Genomic DNA, 22,461 nt, shown 5'->3' with positions numbered 1-22,461 from the left:
TTACTGAACCACTTCCCGGATGTCATTCTGCATACGGCGGGCAGGAAGTGTTTAACGTGACTGTAAACAATCACCATGTAAAACAACTCATTCAGGTTAAAAGGGAATGAAAGGCAAAACATTTGTATATAGATATATAAAAACATTAGAAATACCCTTTAGGATTACATTCCCTCTGTTTTCAGCTGCATTAGGGCTGGGGGGAGGAAAAGCGACAGTACACTGAGCTTCCCAGTGAATTGCTGTGCAGTGACAGCGTGTCAGGGCAAGTCTGATCATTGGAAGAGAGTAGGGTGAGTTCCCAGCATAGCTAGGGAACTGACCATGTGGTCTTCTCCTGCTTAGTATGGTCAGTTTTTAGTAAGAAAGCAGAGGGACTGGCAGGATCACCAGGGATTTCACACAAAGGAAGCAATACAAAGAGAACAAGAGACTTTCTCATACAACAAGTACATGGTATAGCGGGCACAAATTTAGATGGTGGGAACCACAGCTTGCAGGAAAGAAATTTGCACGATTCCCCCATCAATACAGAGAGTGGCGACAGGGGAGTCCCCCCTGCCGAGACCTTGTGATCTCCTGTTGAAGCCGTCCCCGCCGGGCACTAGCACTATAGCAGCCGCTAGAGATCATCGCGAGTATTGTATTTATTGGCGTATAACACGCATTTTTTTCACCCTGCTATTAGCGTGTGCGTGTTATACACTGATACTTCAATTTTAGCTGCCTTGGAGGGGGCAGGGAGGGGGGCAGGGCGAGCCCCATCAGATTACATACAGTGAGAATCTGCTGTTTACTTGGTGGCCTCTGTAATAGGAAGTCCCATCTCCTGGGCCGACATTGGACCACTGTTCTGTCTATCATAGGAGATTCTCATTGTATGTAATCTGTCGGCGCTCATCCTGCCACCCTCCATGTCCCCTGTAGGCTGCAGATGGGCATCGATCAGGTTGCACTGATGGCAATGGTGAGGCTGCTGCACTTATGGCAATGGTGAGGCTGCTACACTTATGGCAATGGTGAGGCTGCTGCACTGATGGCAATGGTGAGGCTGCTGCATTGAAGTCACTTGTGAGGCTGCATTGATGTGGACTTATGAGGCTGCATTGATGGCACTTGTGAGGCTGCAGATGGACATTGATCAGGCTGCATTGATGGCAATGGTGAGGCTGCAGATGAGCATTGATGAGGCTGCATTGATGGCAATGGTGAGGCTGCAGATGGGCATTGATGGCAATGGTGAGGCTGCAGATGGGCACTGATCCTTATTTTGCTTCAAAGTTGCTTATTAAAAATTTACATTTTTTTCCCTGGAACTTCCCTCTTAAAATGAATGTGCATGTTATACGCTGATAAATACGGGTAAATCTGACAGGCTGGTTGTACCCAAGTTGATTGTTCGATCAACTTGGTACATTAACCCTGCCCATTAGGGGTTCAAATCTCGGTCAGTTCCTGCTGAATCGTCTGAGATTTGAACCATCTATGGCTGGAGCCCAATGTCAGTTGAGTGACTCAGTCAGTGGTAAGGCAGGGATCAAAATGACAGTTCTAAAAATGGCAGTTCTACCCTGACACGTCCCCAATAAAAAAAAAAGAAAAAGCTGACTGGTTTGTACAAGCCTTTGCCGTTGTTCTGTGGGACCCTTTCAGTGATGGGGCCCTCTGCTCCAGGCATCTGCTGGAAGTATGACTCAGCTCGGCCTATACCTCCACTGCAAGTCTAAGCCTTAACCCTTTCCATAACACAAGTCCCGCAAAACCAGCATGAGTTGACAAAGAGATTGGCAGTTACTGGGAAGAGTGTGACAACTGCCACTCCGAGTGCTAGTTATCTCTTCCCGACAGCCTATAAATCCACAAGAACTCAGCTCTCCCCTTCAAATCCTTCCCCATTTTTACGTCTGCGTTGGGCCGTCCCAGTCACACGGGGAGCTGCATGCTAAGGAGCTCAGTATCCTTTTTTGGAAGATGGGAAGGAAAAAAAAAAGTTTGTGTCGTTATAAGAGCAAACAGATGCTGGGGTAGGTTCCATTATGAAAATAGGAGAAATATACAGTGCCTTGAAATAGTATTCATACCCCTTGAAATTTTCCACATTTTGTCATCTTGCAACCAAAAACGTAAATGTATTCCTATGGGAATTTATGTGATAGACCAACACAAAGTGGCACATAATTGTGAAGTGGAAGGAAAATGATAAATGTTTTTCACATTTTTTTTACAAATAAATATGTGTAAAGTGTGGCGTGCATTTATATTCAGCGCCCTTTATTCTGATACCTATAACTAAAATATAGTGGAACCAATTGCCTTCAGAAGTCACCTAATTAGTAAATAGAGTTCAACTGTGTGTTATTTAATCTCAGTATACTATAAATACAGCTGTTCTGTGAAGCCCTCACAGGTTTCTTAGAGAATAGTGAACAAACAGCATCATGAAGGCCAAGGAACACACCAGAGAGGTCAGGGATAAAGTTGTGGAGAAGTTTAAAGCAGGTTAGGTTATAAAAAAATATCCCAAGCTTTGAACATCTAACAGAGCCCTGTTCAATCCATCATCCAAAAATGTAAAGAGTATGGTACAACTGCAAACCTACCAAGACATGGCCGTCCACCTAAACTGACAGGCCGGGCAAGGAGAGCATTCATCAGAGAAGCAACCAAGAGGCCCATGGTAACTCCGGAGGAGCTGCAGAGATCCACAGCTCCAGTGGGAGAATCTGTCCACAGGACAACTATTAGTCGTGCTCTCCACAAATCTGGTCTTTATGGAAGAGTGACAAGAAGAAAGAAATTGTTGAAAGAAAGCCATAAGAAGTCCCGTTTGCAGTTTACGAGAAGCCATGTGGGGGACACAACAAACATGTGGAAGAAGGTGCTCTGGTCAGATGAGATTGAAATGAAACTTTTTGGTCTAAAAGCAGAATGCTATTTGTGGTGGAAAACCAAAACTGCACATCACCCTGAACACATCATCCCCACCGTGAAACATGGTGGTGGCAGCATTATGCTGTGGGGATGCTTTTCTTCAGCAGGGAGAGAGAAGCTGGTCAGAGTTGATGGGAAGATGGATGGACTCAAATACAGGGCAATCTTAGAAGAAAACCTGTTAGAGACTTGAGACTGGGGCGGAGGTTCACTTTCCAGCAGGACAACAACATTAAACATACAGCCAGAGCTACAATGGAATGGTTTAGATCAAAGCATATTCATGTGTTAGAATGGCCCAGTCAAAGTCCAGACCTAAATCCAATTAAGAATCTGTGGCAAGACTTGAAAATTGCTGTTCACACAGGCTCACCACCCAATCTGACTGAGCTTGAGCTATTTTGCAAAGAAGAATGGGCAAACATTTCCCTCTCTAGATGTGCAAAGCTGGTAGAGACATCTCAGCAGCAGTAGGGGCTGAGATTCTCCTGCTGGCGTCACTCGGGAGGGGAGGAGGAGGGGAGGAGATACCCGGCCAGTCATGTGATTGTGGATTTCAGTTCTTATCAGGTTTTTACAGCATTTCTTTTAAATTAATCACACACAGAGGGGACACTGCATAGAGACAGCATGGATGGTGCATACAGGTTAGAGTTATTTGAGCAGCAGGAGCGGAGGGGGCGGCACTGTCAGGAGCTGACAGGCAGGTAGGGGAGGGGGAAGGAGGACACAGGAAACAGAGGAGGCACAGGACAGCAGGCTGAGGATGGAGGCATGCAAACTGTCCACGGTGTCAGGGCTCAGCAGCCATGATTACCGTCCATTTACAGAGGGGAAGGGAGAAACTGTCAGGATCAGCCAGGTTTTTTAGGTGTTACAGTTGGCCAAATAACACAGGACAAGCACTGTGTCATATAACATGCTTTAAAGGAGCAGGATCAATTTTTTTGGCGTTAACAAACGCTTTACCACTTGCCTAATGGGCACTTTCACCCCTTTCGTGCTCAGGCAAATGTTTTGCTTTCAGCACTGTCACAGTTTGAAAGACAATTGTGCGGTCATGCACCACTGTACTCGTATGACATTTTTTTCTTTTTTTAAATAATTTTTTTACACAAAGAGCTTTCTTTTGGTGGTATTTAATGTTTTGCTAAACAAAAAAAAAAGATTTCCTTTGTTTCTGATACAGACAGGTCCCCGAGTTACGAACGGCTATGGACTATAGGTTTGTTCTTAAGTCAAATCTGTTCGTAAGTCAGAACAGTATCCTTTTTGATATTCTGTCAAAATGTGCCCACCATCAAAAAGTGGCCGCGCATGTGCACAACGGCAGAGACGTCATGCCCCCTCCCATTCGTAAGTAGGAGTCATTTTCTGATGTTCTAGCGAAATGTGCCCGTTGACGAAAAGTGCCCGCGCATGCGCAGAGACGTCACGCCGCCTTCCGTTCATAAGTAGGAGTCGTTCGCAAGTCGGATGTTCGTAACTCGGGGACTGTCTGTATAACATTTTGTAAATAAGTAATTTTTCTCCTTTACTGATATGCACTGATGGGCACTCAAAGCCGGCACTGATATGCTGCACTGATGGGCACTGATTGTCAGCACTGGTGGGCATTTTTGGGGCTGCATTGATAATCAGTGTAGATGCCCCCTGTGTGGAGCTGTCAGAGTGAGGAGAGGCCTACCGTTAACTGGCAAAGCCTGTTTACATGGTGATCAGCTGTAATTGGACACAGCTGGTCACATGGTAAAGAGCCACTGTGATTAGCTCTTTATCCCGATCACTGCCAATGCGTTCCGGGCGCGCGGGGGTGGGCGTGGTTGGGGTCAAGGCGGGAAGCCCAATCAAGGAAGGATGTCAATAGATGCCCTCCTGGAAATGTAACCGCGCTGTAGCCGTCATCCAGGCGTGCAGAGGTTAAAGCAGAACTACGCTAGAACTGAGCACCGCAAACCAAAAATGCTATATAATTCATTTTTAATATTCAAGGCAAACTCCCTCCATCCATCCATGTCTCCATGCTTTATTGTGTTGAGAAATCACTTTGAAAAAAAAAACTAGCATTTCTGGCCGTGGCCATCTTGAGTAAGGGCAGATGATTCGTTTAGCATTTACTTCCTGGAATGCACTTGCCCTTAGCCCAGGCATGAGGCTGCATTCACACCTGAGCGTAGCGTTTTCAAGCGTTTTTTGCTGCGTTTTTTACCGCAATTCGTGGCTTTTTTACCGCGATTTGCCGCAAATTTGTGCAGGGCAAAAGGTCACCAATGTTAAAAGAAGAAAAACGCCCAAATCAGCCCGATTCGCGCGAAAAAGGGTCCAGAACTTGTTTGAGCTTCAGGCGACTTGGAGTAGAGATGTGAACCATCTCCATTGAGAATAATGGATTTTTTCCCCTCCAGCGTTTTGTAGCTTCAGGCGTCAAGCTACAAAACGCTCAGGTGTGAATGGGGTCTTAAAGCCTCCTCCTCTCCTAGTGAAGACTCTGGGATGTATGACATCATCTGCCTAGGCATGGAAACCAGGAAGTAACTAAAGAAATGTAAAAAAAAAAAGTTTAAAACCAGTATATATAATATACCTTCCTGTCTATTTACTAATGCTAGCAGAATAAGGATTAGAAATAGTCAATGCTGATTGAGGGGGTGAAGTTTTGCTTTAAACGCAAAAAAAAATGGTCAAATCAAATCCCATCAAGAATGGATTCCACTGAGCACTGAAATGGAATCTACTTAGGGAAGCTAAATGGAAGATGAGGGGGAGACGGCATCGGACAAGTTCTGTTCTGCTTACATTGGACATTCCGTTCCCAGAGCAGTAAACGGATCTCAGGACAAGCATGCCGGTGACACGGAGAACATGTATGAGGCTTAAATCCGTATTAGACCCAAAACAAAAAATGTAATATGTTGCAGTTTACCAATCATTAGCTGTGGCGGCTGCAACACAAAGTGACACATAATTGTGAAGTGGAAGGAAAACGATAAATGATTTTCAAACTTTTTTTTTACAAATAAATATGTGAAAAGTGTGGTGTGCATTTGTGTTCAGCCCCCCTGAGTCAATACTTTGTAGAACCGCCTTTCACGCAATTACAGCTGCAAGTCTTTTTGGGGATGTCTCTACCAGCTTTGTACATCTAGAGAGGGAGATTTTTGCCTTTGCAAAATAACTCGAGCTCTGTCAGATTGGATGGAGAGCGTCTGAATAGCAATTTTCAAGTCTTGCCACAGATTCTCAATTGGATTTAGGTCTGGCCTGTGACTGGGCCAGTTTAACACATGAATATGCTTTGATCTAAACCAGGGATATGCAATTAGTGGACCTCCAGCTGTTGCAAAACTACAAGTCCCATCATGCCTCTGCCTCTGAGTGTCATGCTTGTGGCTGTCAGAGTCTTGCTATGCCTCATGGGAATTGTAGTTCTGCAACAGCTGAAGGTCCGCTAATTGCATATCCCTGAATTCTAAACCATTCCATTGTAGCTCTGGCTGTATGTTTCGGGTCGTTGTGCTGCTGGAAGGTGAACCTCCGCTCCAGTCTCAAGTCTTTTGCAGACTTCTAACAGGTTTTCTTCTAAGATTGCCCTGTATTTGTCTCCATCCATCTTCCCATCAACTCTGACCAGCTTCCCTGTCCCTGCTGAAGAAAAGCATCCCCACATCATGATACTCCCACCACCATGTTTCACGGTGGGGATGGTGTGTTCAGGGTGATGTGCAGTGTTAGTTTTCCGCCACACATAGCGTTTTGCTTTTAGACTAAAAAGTTAAATTTTGGTCTCATCTGACCAGAGCACCTTCTTCTACATGTTTGCTGTGTCCCCCACATGACTTCTCACAAACTGCAAATGGGACTTCTTATGGCTTTCTTTCAACAATGGCTTACTTTTTGGCACTCTTCCATAAAGGGCAGATTTGTAGAGAGCACAACTAATAGTTGTCCTGTGGACAGATTCTCCCACCTGAGCTGTGGATCTCTGCAGCTCCTCCAGAGTTCCCATGGACCTCTTGGCTGCTTCTCTGATGCATGCTCTCCTTGCCCGGCCTGTCAGTTTAGGTGGACGGCCATGTCTTGGTAGGTTTGCAGTTGTGCCATACTCTTTCCATTTTCAGATGATGGATTGAACAGGGCTCTGTGTGATGTTCAGAGCTTGGGATATTTTTTTAAAACCTAACCCTGCTTTTAACTTCTCCCCAACTTTATCCCTGACCTGTCTGGTGTGTTCCTTGCTCTTCATAATGCTGTTTGTGCACCAAGGTTCTCTAACAAACCTATGAGGGCTTTACAGAACAGCTGTATTTATACTGAGATTAAAATACACACAGGGCTCTATTTATTAATTAGGTGACTTCTGAAGGCATTTGGCTCCAGTACATTTTAGCTAGGGGTATCAGAGTAAAGGGGGCTCAATACAAATATACTTCACACTTTTCGCTTATTTATTTGTAAAAAAAAATTGAAAACCATTTATCATTTTCCTTCCACTTCACAATTATCTGCAACTTTGTGTTGGTCTATCACATGAAATCCCAATAAAATAAATTAAGTTTTTGGTTGTAACATGACAGAATGTGGAAAATTTCAAGGGGTATGAATACTTTTCCAAGGCGCTGTATATCAGTGGCGTATTTAGCTGGGTTCAGCTTTAAGAATCTGTAACATAGATGCTTCCTCTTATTCTTTATACGGATCTTATTGATCTCTGTCTATAAATCATGACTCCAAGCCTGCTGGGTGTTGTAGTTCTCTTGTATCCAGCCAGCTGCACCATGCCTCCAGCTGCCTGTAACCTAAACCCGGCCTTTTAAGAGCTCCCCACCAGCGTTGGTGGACTTTAAATAGCTGGGCTCTTCAGAGGAGGATGACTCTGCTGCTGATGGAATTGGATGGTGGGTATTGCATTGTCCTCTGGCAGGCGAGGTGTTAATTTCCCTTGTATTCCGTGTTGTTATTATAAGCCTGGCCTTTGACATGACTTTATAAAGCAGACATTGTCTCCTCCCGGAGAACTCGCTGTAAATATTTGTCCCATACCCCAGAGCCCTGCGCCGGGCCCAGCCCGCAGCTGACAGACATGTCTGGGGGGCAGGCAGCAGAAGAAAATGTCTTCTCACATCATTCCAACCACTTCTCCAGATTTATGGGGCAGGAAGAAGAAGGAGGCCTCCTACCATAAAATACACCTTTATGAGGAGTGTCACCGGCCAATCACAGAAGTTACAATCCCCAGATTTCACCTTTATTTTAAAGCACGACTCCGGGCCTCTGACAAGTCTGAGATTTGAAAAAGAGCCGTTCACACTATGCATTTAAAGCAGAATTAACCCCACAAAAATACTCACCTTCACCTCCCAATGATGCGGCGGTTACATCCCACACCGGCCACTGTCACCTTCTTACCAGCTACTTCCAGGTGCCCGATTTTCAGCCTCTTAATCGACCTTTGGTGGAATGACGTAATCTCAGGGTCTTCTAGTCTGTGCTGAACTTTTATCAGGTACATTGTTTCCAGCTATCTCTGTGGACTACAGAACGCCTCCCCCCTATTTTGTGGGAAAGAGGAAAGGTGTTCTATAGTCCTGTCCTAGAACGACAATGCTTCTCCCCTGTATACACAGTAAAGTCAGTAAAAGGTGTCACTTTAGCCAGGGGCGGACTGACAACTCACCGGGCAATAGGAGATGGGGCCTACAGACAATCAGAGATTATGGGGCCACACAGTATACACAAACACACACACAGTATACAATCACACAGTATACACATACATGTATACACAAACACACACACAGTATACAATCACACAGTATACACATACATGTATACACACACACACACACAGTATACAATCACACAGTATACACATACATGTATACACAAACACACACACACAGTATACAATCACACAGTATACACATACATGTATACACAAACACACACACACACACAGTGTACAATCACACAGTATACACATACATGTATACACAAACACACACACACAGTATACAATCACACAGTATACACATACATGTACACACAGTATACACAAACACACACACACACACAGTATACAATCTCACATTATACACATACATGTACACACAGTATACACAGACATGTTTCTATTGGCTGAGAAGGTACCGGAGAGGTGGGTCAGCTATAATCTCTGGATTTTTAGACCAAAAGGATGTCGGTAAGGGACATTTCAGAGACGGATGCAAAAAAAAACGCAGATTTTTACATACTGTCCCTGGTTTTACTGAGGCTGGCAACCCTGATGGGTCCCCCTAGTGGCCTGGGGCCCTCAGGCAGTGCCCGAGTGGCCAAATGGTCAGTTCGCCCCTGATCTTAACACAAGAAGTGTGTTACTGGCAGGATCAACGGGTGAAAATAAAGGAAAAACAAAGAAAACGAATGCAGCCACTGCATCGGCCTGGCAAGGAATATATTACATTTTTGTTCTTGGGTTTAGATACATGTTTAGCGTGGGCTGCATTGACGTGATTCTGATAAATTGTGCTGCATTCCATTTTTGAAGAACTGAATGGGAAAACGCAGATCGACGCATCCTAGACGCAATAAGCGGGTCTATTTCATCACGACGTGCAACACAACGCCCAGGAGTGAATATGTATATTAAAAACAATACCAAATGTTCACAGGAAGCTAAAGTTACACTTTTGAATGGCTCAACACAAGTCTAGAGCTCAATAAAGACTTGCCTGCTATCTACGTGTCTGAACTCTGCTGATTCCGGGCTTTTCATCCCAAAGTAAATGATTTTTTTTATTTCCGTAACTCTGCCATTAGTCAAGAATTTAATATTAGTAACCCATAATTTTGGTTTATGAGACATCTCTCCATCTTTCCCTAGGGTTCTACTTATGTATATGTAACTATTTCTTTCTTTTTACGAAACAGCATGTTTCAACAAATGCCTGTAAATGTATATGTATGTGTGTGTGTGTGCGTGTGTGTGTGTGTGTGTGTGTATATATATATATATATATATATATATATATATATATATATATATATATATATATATATATATATATATATACACACACACACATATTCAAAAGTATTGGGATGCCTGCCTATACACACACATGAACTTTAATGGCATCCCAGTCTTAGTCCGTAGGGTTCAATATTGAGTTGGCCCACCCATTGCAACTATAACAGCTTCAACTCTTCTGGGAAGGCCGTCCACAAGGTTTAGGAGTGTCTATGGGAATGTTTGCCCATTCTTCCAGAAGCGCATTTGGAAGGTCTAAAAAAAATTAAATGACTGTTTTCATTACTCTTTGTCTGTGGACATTTGAGGATGCAAGTTTGTGTCCGGACTTTGCTTCCCACTTTGGACTGCCCCACTTATAAATAGTCAAAATGTAAATGTTTCCATATATTTTAGAATCTTTCTCCTGATTTATAAAGCAAATCATATTCATCAACATCAGAAGGGCAGGTCTGCTGTACTGTATGCATCCCCGTTGAGGAAATTTCCCCTCATTTCCTGTCTGATGGGAAATCTCCCCAATGGGTGCACAGAAGAAAAACCAAAAAAAGCAATTTTTAGTAACGTGTGGAAATTTTTTGACAACGTTGTTATTGGTATTGGTGCACTTTTGCATATCTTCCTAATGGAGACACGTAGAAAAATGTATACAAAATTGTAATTCTTCAGCATTATAACCACAAAGAACAAAAACATTTTGGTTGCAATTATTTTTTTTAGGAGGCTACCTGGGCAAAGTCAATGGGACAAGGTCCAAACAGCTAAGGGTACCTCTATGCCATGGGGGGCACTGCTCATTGGGTTCAGACAGCTCTCTGGGGAGGGGGGTAACGCTAGCAGGCCTCAGATTTATGCTAAAAAATCCATCTACACCTGCCCAAACTCAGTGGCAAAACTACCAGGGTCACTAAGGTCACTCTTACGACCAGGCCTTGGTGTTCAGCCACCGTCGGGGGGGGGCAAAATGGCAGGAAGAGGGCCACTACAGAACATGTGAAAAGGGTCCTGCTGATTGTAAGGCTTAGTGCACACTGCTGCCACCCCAAAGTCGTGCAATTTCCTTGCGACTTTTGTGATTTACCATTGCAGTCTATGGCAGTGTTTCTCAACTCCAGTCCCCAAGGTGCCCCAACAGGTCATGTTTTCAGGCTTTCCATTATTTTGCACAGGTGATTTAATCAGTTTCACTGCCTTACTAATAACCACAGCTGTTTCATCTGAGGGAAACCCTGAAAACATGACCCGTTGGGGCTCCTTGAGGACTGGAGTTGACAAACACTAGTCTATGGCACTCAAATCGCACTAAAGTCATAGAAAAGTAGCAGAGGAGCCTTTTTTTTTGTCACTGCGATGACTTGCGACCCTGCAATGGGACCATAGGGCCCTGGGCTCGGACGGAAGGGCCCTGGGCTCGGACAGAAGGGCCCTGGGCATGGATGGAAGGGCCCCCGGCGATCAAGGGGGCCAATTCATGGTTTCTTGCACCGGGATCCTGAACGTTCTTGTTACGCTTCTGATGCTACTATTATTTTTGCAGCAAAGCTATGCGATATACCACTCTAAGTTGGTTTCTAATAAGATTTGCATGGCATTAAACATGATTGCAATATATGTCCAAATATATATGTCTAAATTTCAGTGTGCTGGTCAGCTGAATGCTTGCCAATCTAGGATACTCCCAACATTTATAAGCAGCCACCTCAAATATCTCACTCTATAGTTTATGCAACACTATAAATCCCAGAAGGCCTGCCATAACACTCAGCTTGAGGTGCCCTATTCTATAGCCAACAATAAAAACACAGCTCCTGCTAGTACCATACATATGTCTCCTGTCGGCAGGCCAAGTCATTTATACTCCACAGGGGACTGTACACAAAGTAGCAATTGCAGAACAGCCCTGGGGGGCAGAGATGTCAATCATTACCCTGGATCTTGTCATGCGTTAAGAAGAAAAAATCATTTTAAAGTGGCTGAGGCAGGGGGGGAGAACGATGGCGATGGCAAAATGAGCTACTGATTGCCCATAAGAGGAACATTCTACCCCAAGGGTAACTGTCAGCAGTCGCTAAAAGGGTATTTTGAAGGTCACTATTCAAGTTCACAGCTGAACTAAAGTGGATCCTCACAGGGATCTATTTGTAGGATCAGCAAGAAAGTGCAGATGCACGTATTTCTGATTATTGCCAGTTTTAGACCATTTCTTGTCTTTTGATGAAAACATATCCAATCTCGAATCAGAAGGCTGTAATGGAAGATTGAAGCATTTGATTCTCATACAACCACTTCTATTGTCTTCTAAGCAATACGGGATCTTAGGCACCCTTACCCAAAGCTTGTATGTCAGGTTTAGCCAGCCAAAACCACCAGTGCTCTCAAAGAGTAAAAGGATTCATTACTAAGGAGCCCATAGACTTTACATGCCGGTCTAGTGATTCTAACTTTTTTGGCCGGATTAGACTGTGATCTAAAGTCTATGGAGCAGTGCATAACAAGAGCTCTGCTGATTACTGAACAGCTAGACACTGCGAGATAGTCGAATCGTTCATGGACATCCAACTGTTCTCGAATGTCTATGACCAGCTTAACTGTACATGCACCAAGCTAACCAAGTACGAAGAAAGCAAAACTGAGCAGACTGGAACATTTAAGTTCCCATTAGTTCTCTGCTGATCATACAGAATTACAAGGACGTCCTGTGTTGGAGCTTATTGAAAAAGAGGGGGAATTGGGGACTTTAAATGAAGCTATGGCTGGGTAAAACCATATGCCTCCATCCCTATCAATTGGAGCTTGTCTACTATTCACTGTCGACTGGATGTTCATGTCTGAGGACTTGATCACTTTCATGGCTTTTAGAGGCCTGAAAGTGGTTGTAAACCCTTACAAACCACTTTGACCTACAGGTAAACCTAGATTAAGGCTTACCTGTAGGTCCAAGAAATATCTCCTAAACCTATACGATTTAGGAGATATTTACCTGAAGACAGTCACCGCTGTCTGCGGCGCATTCGCAGTAAACAGCAGCGCGCAGGCACACTGGGCAAGCCGCAGTTAGCGGCGATATGCCGCGAGTGTCGGCTCCCGTGCGCATGCGCGGGAGTGACGTCATCGCTGCTCCGGTGAATCACAGCGCCGGAGCAGCGAGACCCACCAAGAAGATGGACGCTCGGAACTACAGGGGACATCGGTGACTTCGCTGGCTCCTGTGTCAAGTAAGTGACACATAATGGACTACTATGCGATGCATAGTAATCCATTATGCTTTACCTTTGCAGGGAATCAAAGAGGAAGTAAACCCATCAGGGTTTACTTCCTCTTGAAGACTATACAATATTGAGTAATAAAGTAGCACTGAGCTTGTTCTGGGTTCTAGAGCTAGCTGTCAATGTTTTTAAACTCCCAGCAAAAGCAGTTTGCTACAAACTGTTCACAATACTGTCTAGAAACAATGTAGCGTGTTGCATTCTTAGCTTACTCACCAACTTTGGTTATGAAACACAATTTTTATTGTTAAAACTTATTTCAAAGCAAATGAAAAGTCATAGAAATTAACTGAAAACTGAGTATCGGGGTGGACTTTGGTCAGTACTCAAAAAAGATTTCAGGAGATGAATCTTTTTTAGAGGCATTGACTGTCCCTGGAAGACAAGGACAGTTGGCAACTTCCATACTCATAAGTCCAAAAGTGCACTGGAAGTCACAAGGCAGATTACTGGTTAAGTAATTAACCCTTTTGCCTTTCAACACTGGGTTCCTGTATGTGACAACTCTCCAAGTCTACATGGAGTTTGCCAGTTCTGCCCATGCTTTGTAGGAGTTTGGTTACACTGTTCAAAACTGGTGCTTTTTACTAGCTGCTTTCTAACTGACCTTAGAGTATACCTTACCCCCTGTACACACGGTCGGAGATTTCGACAACCAAATCCGTCGGATATTGCCCGTCGGATTTTGCCCGTCGGATTTTGTCCGAAACTGTTGCATACACACGGTCGGACAAAGTTGTCGAAAAATCCGATCATTCAGAACATGATGACGTAATTTCGTTACGGTGGGACTACGTTCAGGCTAGTAGCCAATAGCTTTGATGTAGGAATTTGATCTGAGCATGCGTGGCACTTGGTCCGATCAAAATTCTCTACACATGATCGGAGTATGTCCTATCAGACCAGTTTGTCGGAAAATATTTCCAACAAGTTGGAAAATTGGGTCCGATGGATATTCCGATGGAAACAGTCCGATGCATACCACACACAGTCGGATTATCCGACAAACCGGTCCGATAGGACACATTCCGTCGGAATCTCCGACCGTGTGTACAAGGGCTTAGACCTTACGGTAGACCATAGGATATACATGTCTATATGACTGTGATACGAAAATTATATTATAGGCTCCTACAGTGTTTGCATCAGTCATTAAAAGACAATGCCTTCCCAAAATCAGTTGTGCCCCTCCCAAGCATTATGTTTTTTCCACAGTACTGATGCCCAACTATTAAAGTTACAATGCAACATCTTAATGTAACATATGGTACAAGCTCTACAGAGACTGATGTGCAAGTCCGACCTTCTTTATAAAGCTCTGTGAGATAAACTGGTGCCACAACCACAAGCATGCTAGGACTTGTAGTTTTCTTACTACAAGCTGACCTAGCAAGCTTTCTTGGCCAGCTCTTTTCATAGAAATGATGTGCAGGATCTACCTTTCCAATAGATCTTTGTGGATAGAATAGTGCTCCATCCAGCAGTACTTTGGCACTTGTCCTCTTATGACAAAATTAGCTAGCAAGCTGTGTTGGTGCTAAATCTGGTGCTTCAACCAATATCATGTTGGTCCTTGTAGTTACTACATCCCGATGTAGAAGGCTTTCAGGATCAGTTCTGTTCCTATAAGGCAGCCATTCTCATTCAGGGTTCTGTGGAATCCTAGGGTTCCCAGAGAGGTGGCTAGGGGGTCCTTGAGCTGTGGATAACCGACCTCCCATCTGATGGTGCTTGCGTAGCTCCAAGTCCAACGTAATGTGACATAACTTCAGGGGTGACACTCTGGCTACCCCTGTAAAGGAGGCATTGTTCCCGCTGACCACCACCAATGTAAAGAGGAGCATTTTCCTCATAATCCCCAAGGACTCATTTTAGCAGGGGTTCCCTGAGAGTTGAAAATTATTTCAATGGTTCCTCAGGGGTAAAAATGTTGAAAAAAAGCTGCTATAAGCTCTTACGTTCCACCTTCTCTAGGAAGTTGTGAGATATCTGATGCCTCAACTATTGTCATGCTGTCCCTTGTAGTCACTACATCCTGATTTCATTTCTTGGTCAGTTCTGTTCCTACAAGGTCTTAAAGTGGTTGTATAGTCAATTTAGGTACTTTTACCTACAGAAAAGCCTATAATAACGCTTACCTGTAGGTGAAAAAAATATCTCCTAAGGAGATATTCCCCTTACAATGCACAGCTGACTGCAGCGGCGCATGCGCACAGGGGATTCTCGGCTGAAAATCCGGCAGGCGCCGGATCCTGCCGGGAAGAAATCTCCCGTGCGCATGCGCGGGAGTGACGATATCGCGGCTCCGGCCACTCACAGCGCCGGAGCTGCGATACCCGTAAGAAACGCAGAGGGAACATGTCAGCTCCCTCGGCGTGGATCGGGCCAGATGTCGGGGCCTCGTTCTAAGGTAAGTATTTCATAATGAGCTAATATGCGGTGCATACTAGCTCATTATGCATTTTCCTTTGCAGGTGAGTTAAAAAAATAATAATTCAGTGGGTATACAACCGCTTTAACTTCTACCTTCTCTAGGAAGTTGTGAAAAATCTGGTGCCTCGTCCATTATAATGGTCCTTGTAGTCTCTACTACCCGATCTAGCAAGTTTTCTCAGTCAGTTCTTTTTCAACAAGGTCTTCAGGTTCTACTTTCTCTAGGAAGCTGTGAGAAAACTGGTGCCTCAACCATGATCATGCTGTAATCACTACATCCTGATCTAGCAAGCTTTCTCTGTAAGTTTGGTTCCTACGGGGTCTGAAGCTTGTACCTTCTCTAGGAAGTTGTAACGTATATATGGTCAACTATGATTATGCTGGTCTTTGTAGTCATTACATCCTGATTTATCAAGCTTTCTTGGCCAGTTCAGTTCCTACAAGGTCTTACGTTCTACCTTCTCTAGGAATTGTAAGATATCTGATGCCATTATCACTCTGGTCCTTGTAGTTACTACCTCCTGATCTATCAAGTTTTCTAGGCCAATTCTTTTCCAAAAGGTCTGAATGTTCTTCTTTCTCTAGGAATCTGTGAGAAATCTGGTGCCTTAACCATGATAATGCTGCCTCTTGTAGTCATTACATCCTGATCTAGCAAGCTTTCCTGACCAGTTCTAGCTCTACAAAGTCTTAAGTTTTACTTTCTCTAAGGACTTGTGGGACATATGGTGCCTCAACCATGATCACGCTGGTCCTTGTAGTCACTACATCCAGATCTTGCCAGCTTTTTTTTGGGCCAGTTCTGTTCCTACAAGGTCGTAAGTTCTACCTTCTCTTATCTATCAAGCTTTCTTGACCAGTTCTTTTCCTACAAAGTAAGAAGTTCTATCTTCTCTATACTTAATGTGATTGTAGCCGTATTAGTGCAATTGTGACAGAGAAAATTGAGTATCATGGACAGTACTCAATTTTCTCTATCTTCTCTATGAAATCCAGTGCCCAAACCATAATCATGCTGGTCCTTGTAGTCATTACATCCAGATCTAGCAAGGTTCCTTAGCAAGTCCTACTTCTACAAAGTCAAAAGTTCTACCATCTCTAGGAAGTTGTGAGAAATCTGGTACTCCAACCATGATAATGTTGGTCCTTGTAGTCATTAGATCCTGATCTAGCAAGGTTCCTTTGCCAGTCCTACTCCTACAAAGTCACAAGTTCTATCTTCTCTAGGAAGTTGTGAGAAGTAGCCAGTCCTACTTCTACAAAGTCAACAGTTCTACCATCTCTAGAAAGTTGTGAGAAATCTGATACCCCAACCATGATAATGCTGGTCCTTGTAGTCATTAGATCCTGATCTAGCAAGGTTCCTTAGCCAGTTCTACTTCTACAAAGTCAAAAGTTCTACCATCTCTACGAAGTTGTAAGAAATCTGGTACTTCAACCATGGTAATGTTGGTCCTTGTAGTCATTAGATCCTGATCTAGCAAGGTTCCTTTGCCAGTCCTACTCCTACAAAGTCAGAAGTTCTATCCTCTCTAGGAAGTTGTGAGAAATCTGGTGCCCCAACCATGGTCATGCTGATCCTTTTAGTTACCACATCCTGGTCTAGCAAGGTTTCCTAACCAGTTCTTCTCCTACAAAGTCACAAATTCTACCATCTCTACTTGATGTGATTGTATATATAATGCCGCGTACACACGATCTAATTGTCTGGCGTACTTAGTCCGATGAAACCCATTTCACCGGACAATCCGATTGTGTGTGGGTTTCAGCGGACTTTTCCAGCGTGAAGTCCGGCGGACTAAGAAAGTATTTTTGCACTCCAATCTTCCCGTCGGACTTGGGTTTCAGCGGACAATACGTCCGTGAGTATGCTAGTCCGGCGGACTAAGAATGACGCATGCTCAGAAGCAAGTACGAAAAAGGAAGCTATTGGCTACTGGCTATTGAACTTCCTTTTTCTAGTCCCGTCGTACGTGCTGTACGTCATCGCGCTAGCAAACGCCGGACTTTCTGTGTGTCCGTGTGTGGCCAAGTCCGTTCGGTAGAAAGTCCGCCGGACTATCCGCCGGATTGTTTGCCGCACTAAGTACACCGGACAATTCGCTCGTGTGTACGCGGCATTAGTGCAAATAAAAAAAGTATCATTGACAGTACTCAATTTTCTACCATCTCTATGAAGTTGTGAAAAATGTGGTGCCCCAAACATTACATCCTGATCTAGCAAGGTTCCTTAGCCAGTCTCCCTTCTACAAAGTCAGAAGTTCTACCTTCTCTAGGAAGTTGTGAGAAATCTGATGCCCCAACCATGATCATGCTGATCCTTGTAGTCACCACATCCTGATCTAGCAAGGTTTCTTTGCCAGTTTGGTTCCTACAAGGTTTTAAGTTCTTATTTCTCTAGGACCTTGTAAGCAATCTGGTACCCCAAATGATTGGCATGCTGGTCCTTGTAGTCCCTACCTCCTGATCTATCAAGCATTCTTGGCCACTGGCTTACCTTGCAGGGAGAATCCACAGCCTTGGTGAGGGAGTCCAGCCTGGCACTATACTCGGTGAACTTCTTCTGGTACCTGAGCGCTGTCATCTGCAGCTCACTCTGCACTGCAGACAGCTGGGACATCAGGGACTTCTCCCTCTTGCCAGACCTCAGCGCCCTCTTCTTCAGCTCGGTCTCCAGCCCGGCGATCTTAGTCTGGAGGAGGACGTTGTGCCCCTTCACCGCCTTCAGGCAGCAGTGGTCGGCCAGCTTCAGCTCCCGGTGGGTCAGCATGAGCCCACAACCCTTCTGGCAGATGCCCACCGCCCGGTGCTCGCAGAACTCCCTCATATGGACGTCCATGTCCTTCAGGTTGAGCACCTCGGTGCAGCCCTTGTTCCGGCACTTGGCCGGGGAATAGTCGCACATCTCGGCGTGCTCCCCCAGGTTCTGCAGCCTGACCACCTTGTCGCAGCCCCTGGAGTGGTTGTCACACTTGATCTCCAGCTTGAGGATCAGGCTCTTCAAGGGCAGCACGTGGTTGAGCTCCTTGGCAGAGATCCGCTGGCATTTCACCGGGCAGCTGCCCTGCTGCACCACCCAGGGCAGTACACAGCCTGCGCAGAAGACGTGCCCGCACGGGGTGGTCAGGGGGTCCTCCAGGACTCGGTTGCACAGGTTGCACTTGAAGTCGGGGTCCACCTCCCCGTTGAAACGGTCCAATTCGAAGCCCATGGTGCTGCTCGCTGCTCCTTGCTGGGCATTGGGAAGAACCCAGACTGGCTGGCTGTAGGCTGTCTGCTCACTGCAGAGCCAGGAGGGGGGGGTTGGGGAGGGGGGGCCTCCACCATATGTATTGGAGGCTGGGACTTCATCCAGGGAGGGGAGGGGAAGGGGAGGCACATGTGTCAAGGAGAACTTCGGAGAAGTTTGGAGAAGGCTGCAATGCATCCAGGAGCAAGGCATGTCCCAGAGCTGCATGGAATTCCAAGGCTTTTCTTTCCAAAACATGGATGTGAAAGCATGTTTGTCATTCCTCAGCTGCTGCAGAACTTCTTTTATAGAAAGCCTCCAAATAAAGAAAATCATATAGAGGCTGAAAAAAGTATCCCTCAAACCTAACAACATTGAGAGCATTTTGTGGCATACACTATATCACCGAAAGTATTGGGACGCTTGCCTTTACATACATGAACTTTACAGGGATTGTAAACCTTCCTGGTTTTTTTTTTTCATCTTAATGCATCTGTAAAACTTTGTGTTTTTTCACCTTAAAGCGGAGTTCTGCCTAATTTTATTAATTTTTTTCAAGTCAGCAGCTACAAACAGTGGCGTCGCTAGGGGGTGGCCTTTGGGGCTATAGCCCAGAGTCTCTGCAGGGGTCCCCAAGGGAGGGGGGGCTCTCTGGGGACCCTGATGAAAGGGGGAGGCTCTCTGGGGACCCTGATATTAAGAGGGAGGCTCTCTGGGGACCCTGATATTAAGAGGGAGGCTCTTTAGGGACCCTGATTTAAGGGGGAGGCTCTCCGGGAACCCTAATGTTAGGGGGGCACTCTGGGAACCCTGATGTAAGTGGGGAGGCTCTCTGGGTACTCTGATGTAAGGAGGAGGCTCTCTGGGGACTCTGATGTAAGGAGGATGCTCTCTGGGGACCCTGATGTAAGGGGGGCTCTCTGGGGACCCTGATGTAAGTGGGGAGGCTCTCTGGGAACTCTGATGTAAGGAGGATGCTCTCTGGGGACCCTGATGTAAGGGGGGGCTCTCTGGGGACCCTGATGTAAGGGGGGGGCTCTCTGGGGACCCTGATGTAAGTGGGGAGGCTTTCTGGGGACTCTGATGTAAGGAGGATGCTCTCTGGGGACCCTGATGTAAGGGGGGCTCTCTGGGGACCCTGATGTAGGTGGGGAGGCTCTCTGGGAACGCTGATGTAAGGAGGATGCTCTCTGGGGACCCTGATGTAAGGGGGGGCTCTCTGGGGACCCTGATGTAAGGAGGAGGCTCTCTGGGGACTCTGATGTAAGGAGGATGCTCTCTGGGGACCCTGATGTAAGGGGGGGCTCTCTGGGGACCCTGATGTAAGTGGGGAGGCTCTCTGGGGACTCTGATGTAAGGAGGAGGCTCTCTGGGGACTCTGATGTAAGGGAGGCTCTCTGGGGTTTTATACACACACACACACACACACACACACACACACACACGTATATTACTGTATATACATGTGTATGCCCACCCAAGCGTATGACTTTCTTTACTACGCTGCTATGGGCTCTAGCCCCAGATCTTTTGTAGACGTAGCAACACTCCTGGCTACAAATACTGCAGCTGCTGACTTTTAAAATATGGACACTTACCTGTCCAAGGCCCCCACGATGTCGGCACCCGTCCCTCAGCTCTCGAGTGTAGGCGCCGCCACCTTCGGTAAGGGAATCAGGAAATGAAGCTCTACTGTGCATGCATGACTCACGCTGCGCAGTCCCACTGGTTCCTGCTGTCTTCTGGGACCTGTGTGTCTCCCAGAAGACAGTGGATGGGACGGAGAAGGCGCCGGAAGTGGCCTAGATACCTGCAGGTGGCTCGGCTATCTATGCCCGGAAGTGGGAGCAAAATACTTGAATTAGACTGGTATCCAGTCCCCCTCCCCCTGAAAGGTGCCAAATGTGACACCAGAGGGGAGAGGATTCCAAAAAGCGGAATTTCCATTTTTGGGTGGAAAATTTACAATCGCTTACAATTGCTTTAATGACATCCCAGTCTTAGTCCACAGGGTTGAATATTGAGTTGGCCCTCCCTTTGCAGCTATAACAGCTTCAACTCTTCTGGGAAGGCTGTCCACAAGGTTTAGGAGTGTGTCTATGGGAATGTTTGACCATTCTTCCAGAAGCACATTTGTGAAGTCAGGCACTGATGTGAATGAGAAGGCCTGGTTCACAGTCTGTGCTCTAATTCATCCCAAAGCTGTTTTGTCAGGTTGAGGTCAGGACTCTGTGCAGGCCAGTCAAGTTCCTCCACCCCAAACTCGCTCATCCATGTCTTTATGGACCTTGCTTTGTGCACTGGTGTGCAGTCATGTTGGAACCGGAAGGGGCCATCCCCAAACTGTTTCCACAAAGTTGGGGGCATGAAATTGTGTAAAATGTCTTGTTATGCTGACGCCTTCACTGGAACTAAGGGGCCAAGCCCAACCCCTGAAAAACAACCCCACACCATAATCCCCCTTCCACCAAATGATTTGGACCAGTTTACAAAGCAAGGTCCATAAAGACATGGATGAGCGAGTTTGGGGTGGAGGAATTTGACTGGCCGGCACAGAGAACTAATCTCAACCCAATAGAACACATTTGGGGTGAATTAGAGCAGAGACTGCGAGACAAACCTTCTCGTCCAACATCATTGCCTGACCTCACAAATGTGCTTCTGGAAGAATGGTAAAACATTCCCATAGACACACTCCTAAACCTTGTGGACAGCCATCCCAGAAGAGTTGAAGCTGTTATAGCTGCAAAGGGTGGGCCAACTCCATATTGAACCCAACGGACTAAGACTGGGATGCCATTTAAGTTCATGTGCGTGTAAAGGCAGGCTTCCCAATACTTTTGACAATGTAGTATAGGTTCAGTTGGTGCAAAACATAAAAAAAAGCTCTTGATCCTGCTAGAAATCTAGCTCTGTCTTTTTCTTGTGCATTTCTGCATGCTTCAGCAAGAAGAAGAATGCATGACGGTAAAAAACCTTCACCCCTTACAACCACCTAAAGTGATTAGAAACGATCACCTTTTAAAACAAGCCATTCAGTTTATGGAAATTAAAGGCAAAACATTTTTGTATAGATATAACAATACATTATACATACCTTTTTTCTCTTTTTTATAAGTGATCACATCCCTCTGTTCTCAGCTGTATAAGAGCTGGGGGAGGAGAAGCAGCAGAACACTGAGCTTCCCAGGCTGTGCAGTAGTGTTTGAATGAGTTTGAATGGTTCGGGCCGAGCAAAAGTTCAACCGTCCCGTTTGGAGAACACCCAAATTCTCTGGGCGCTCAGCGGGATGTTTGCCAATGCTTAAAGTAAAACAATAAAAATGAAAAAATCCTTTAAATATAGTGTACGGGGGGGGGGGGGGGGGGTCCCCGTAGTCTGCCTGTAAAGTGGTGCATCTGTAGTACAGAAGTACAGAACCCGCTGCTGCAAAACTGACATATATAAAGAAAATAAATTATATTTAAATTTCTGGCAATACAAAAATGATAAATAATGATACATAAATGATAATAAATGATAAATAAATAAAAACAGCATGGGGTCCCCCCCCCCCCAATAATCCATACCAGGT

The 22,461-nt window shown here is 45.3% G+C and overlaps 1 protein-coding gene across 2 annotated transcripts in view; it reads right to left on the bottom strand.

Annotated features, from left to right (window-relative positions):
• The window catches only part of PDZRN3 (PDZ domain containing ring finger 3), a 339,591-nt gene extending 320,644 nt beyond the window's left edge, over window positions 1-18,947 (bottom strand). For both annotated transcript variants that reach the window (XM_077451823.1, XM_077451824.1), the window contains exon 1: window positions 18,155-18,947. In XM_077451823.1, coding sequence (XP_077307949.1) covers window positions 18,155-18,868 — 714 coding nt within the window. In that variant the 5' untranslated portion in view covers window positions 18,869-18,947. The remainder of the gene's footprint in view (window positions 1-18,154) is intronic.
• Window positions 18,948-22,461: the final 3,514 nt, after the last annotated feature.

This window comes from Lithobates pipiens, unplaced genomic scaffold (genome assembly GCF_037356315.1).
Source record: "Lithobates pipiens isolate NorthernLeopardFrog02 unplaced genomic scaffold, aLitPip1_a1.2 Scaffold_23, whole genome shotgun sequence".
NCBI classification, from domain to species: domain Eukaryota; kingdom Metazoa; phylum Chordata; class Amphibia; order Anura; family Ranidae; genus Lithobates; species Lithobates pipiens.
Note: the sequence above shows the minus strand (reverse complement) of the source record. Positions and strands in the feature narration are given on the sequence as shown.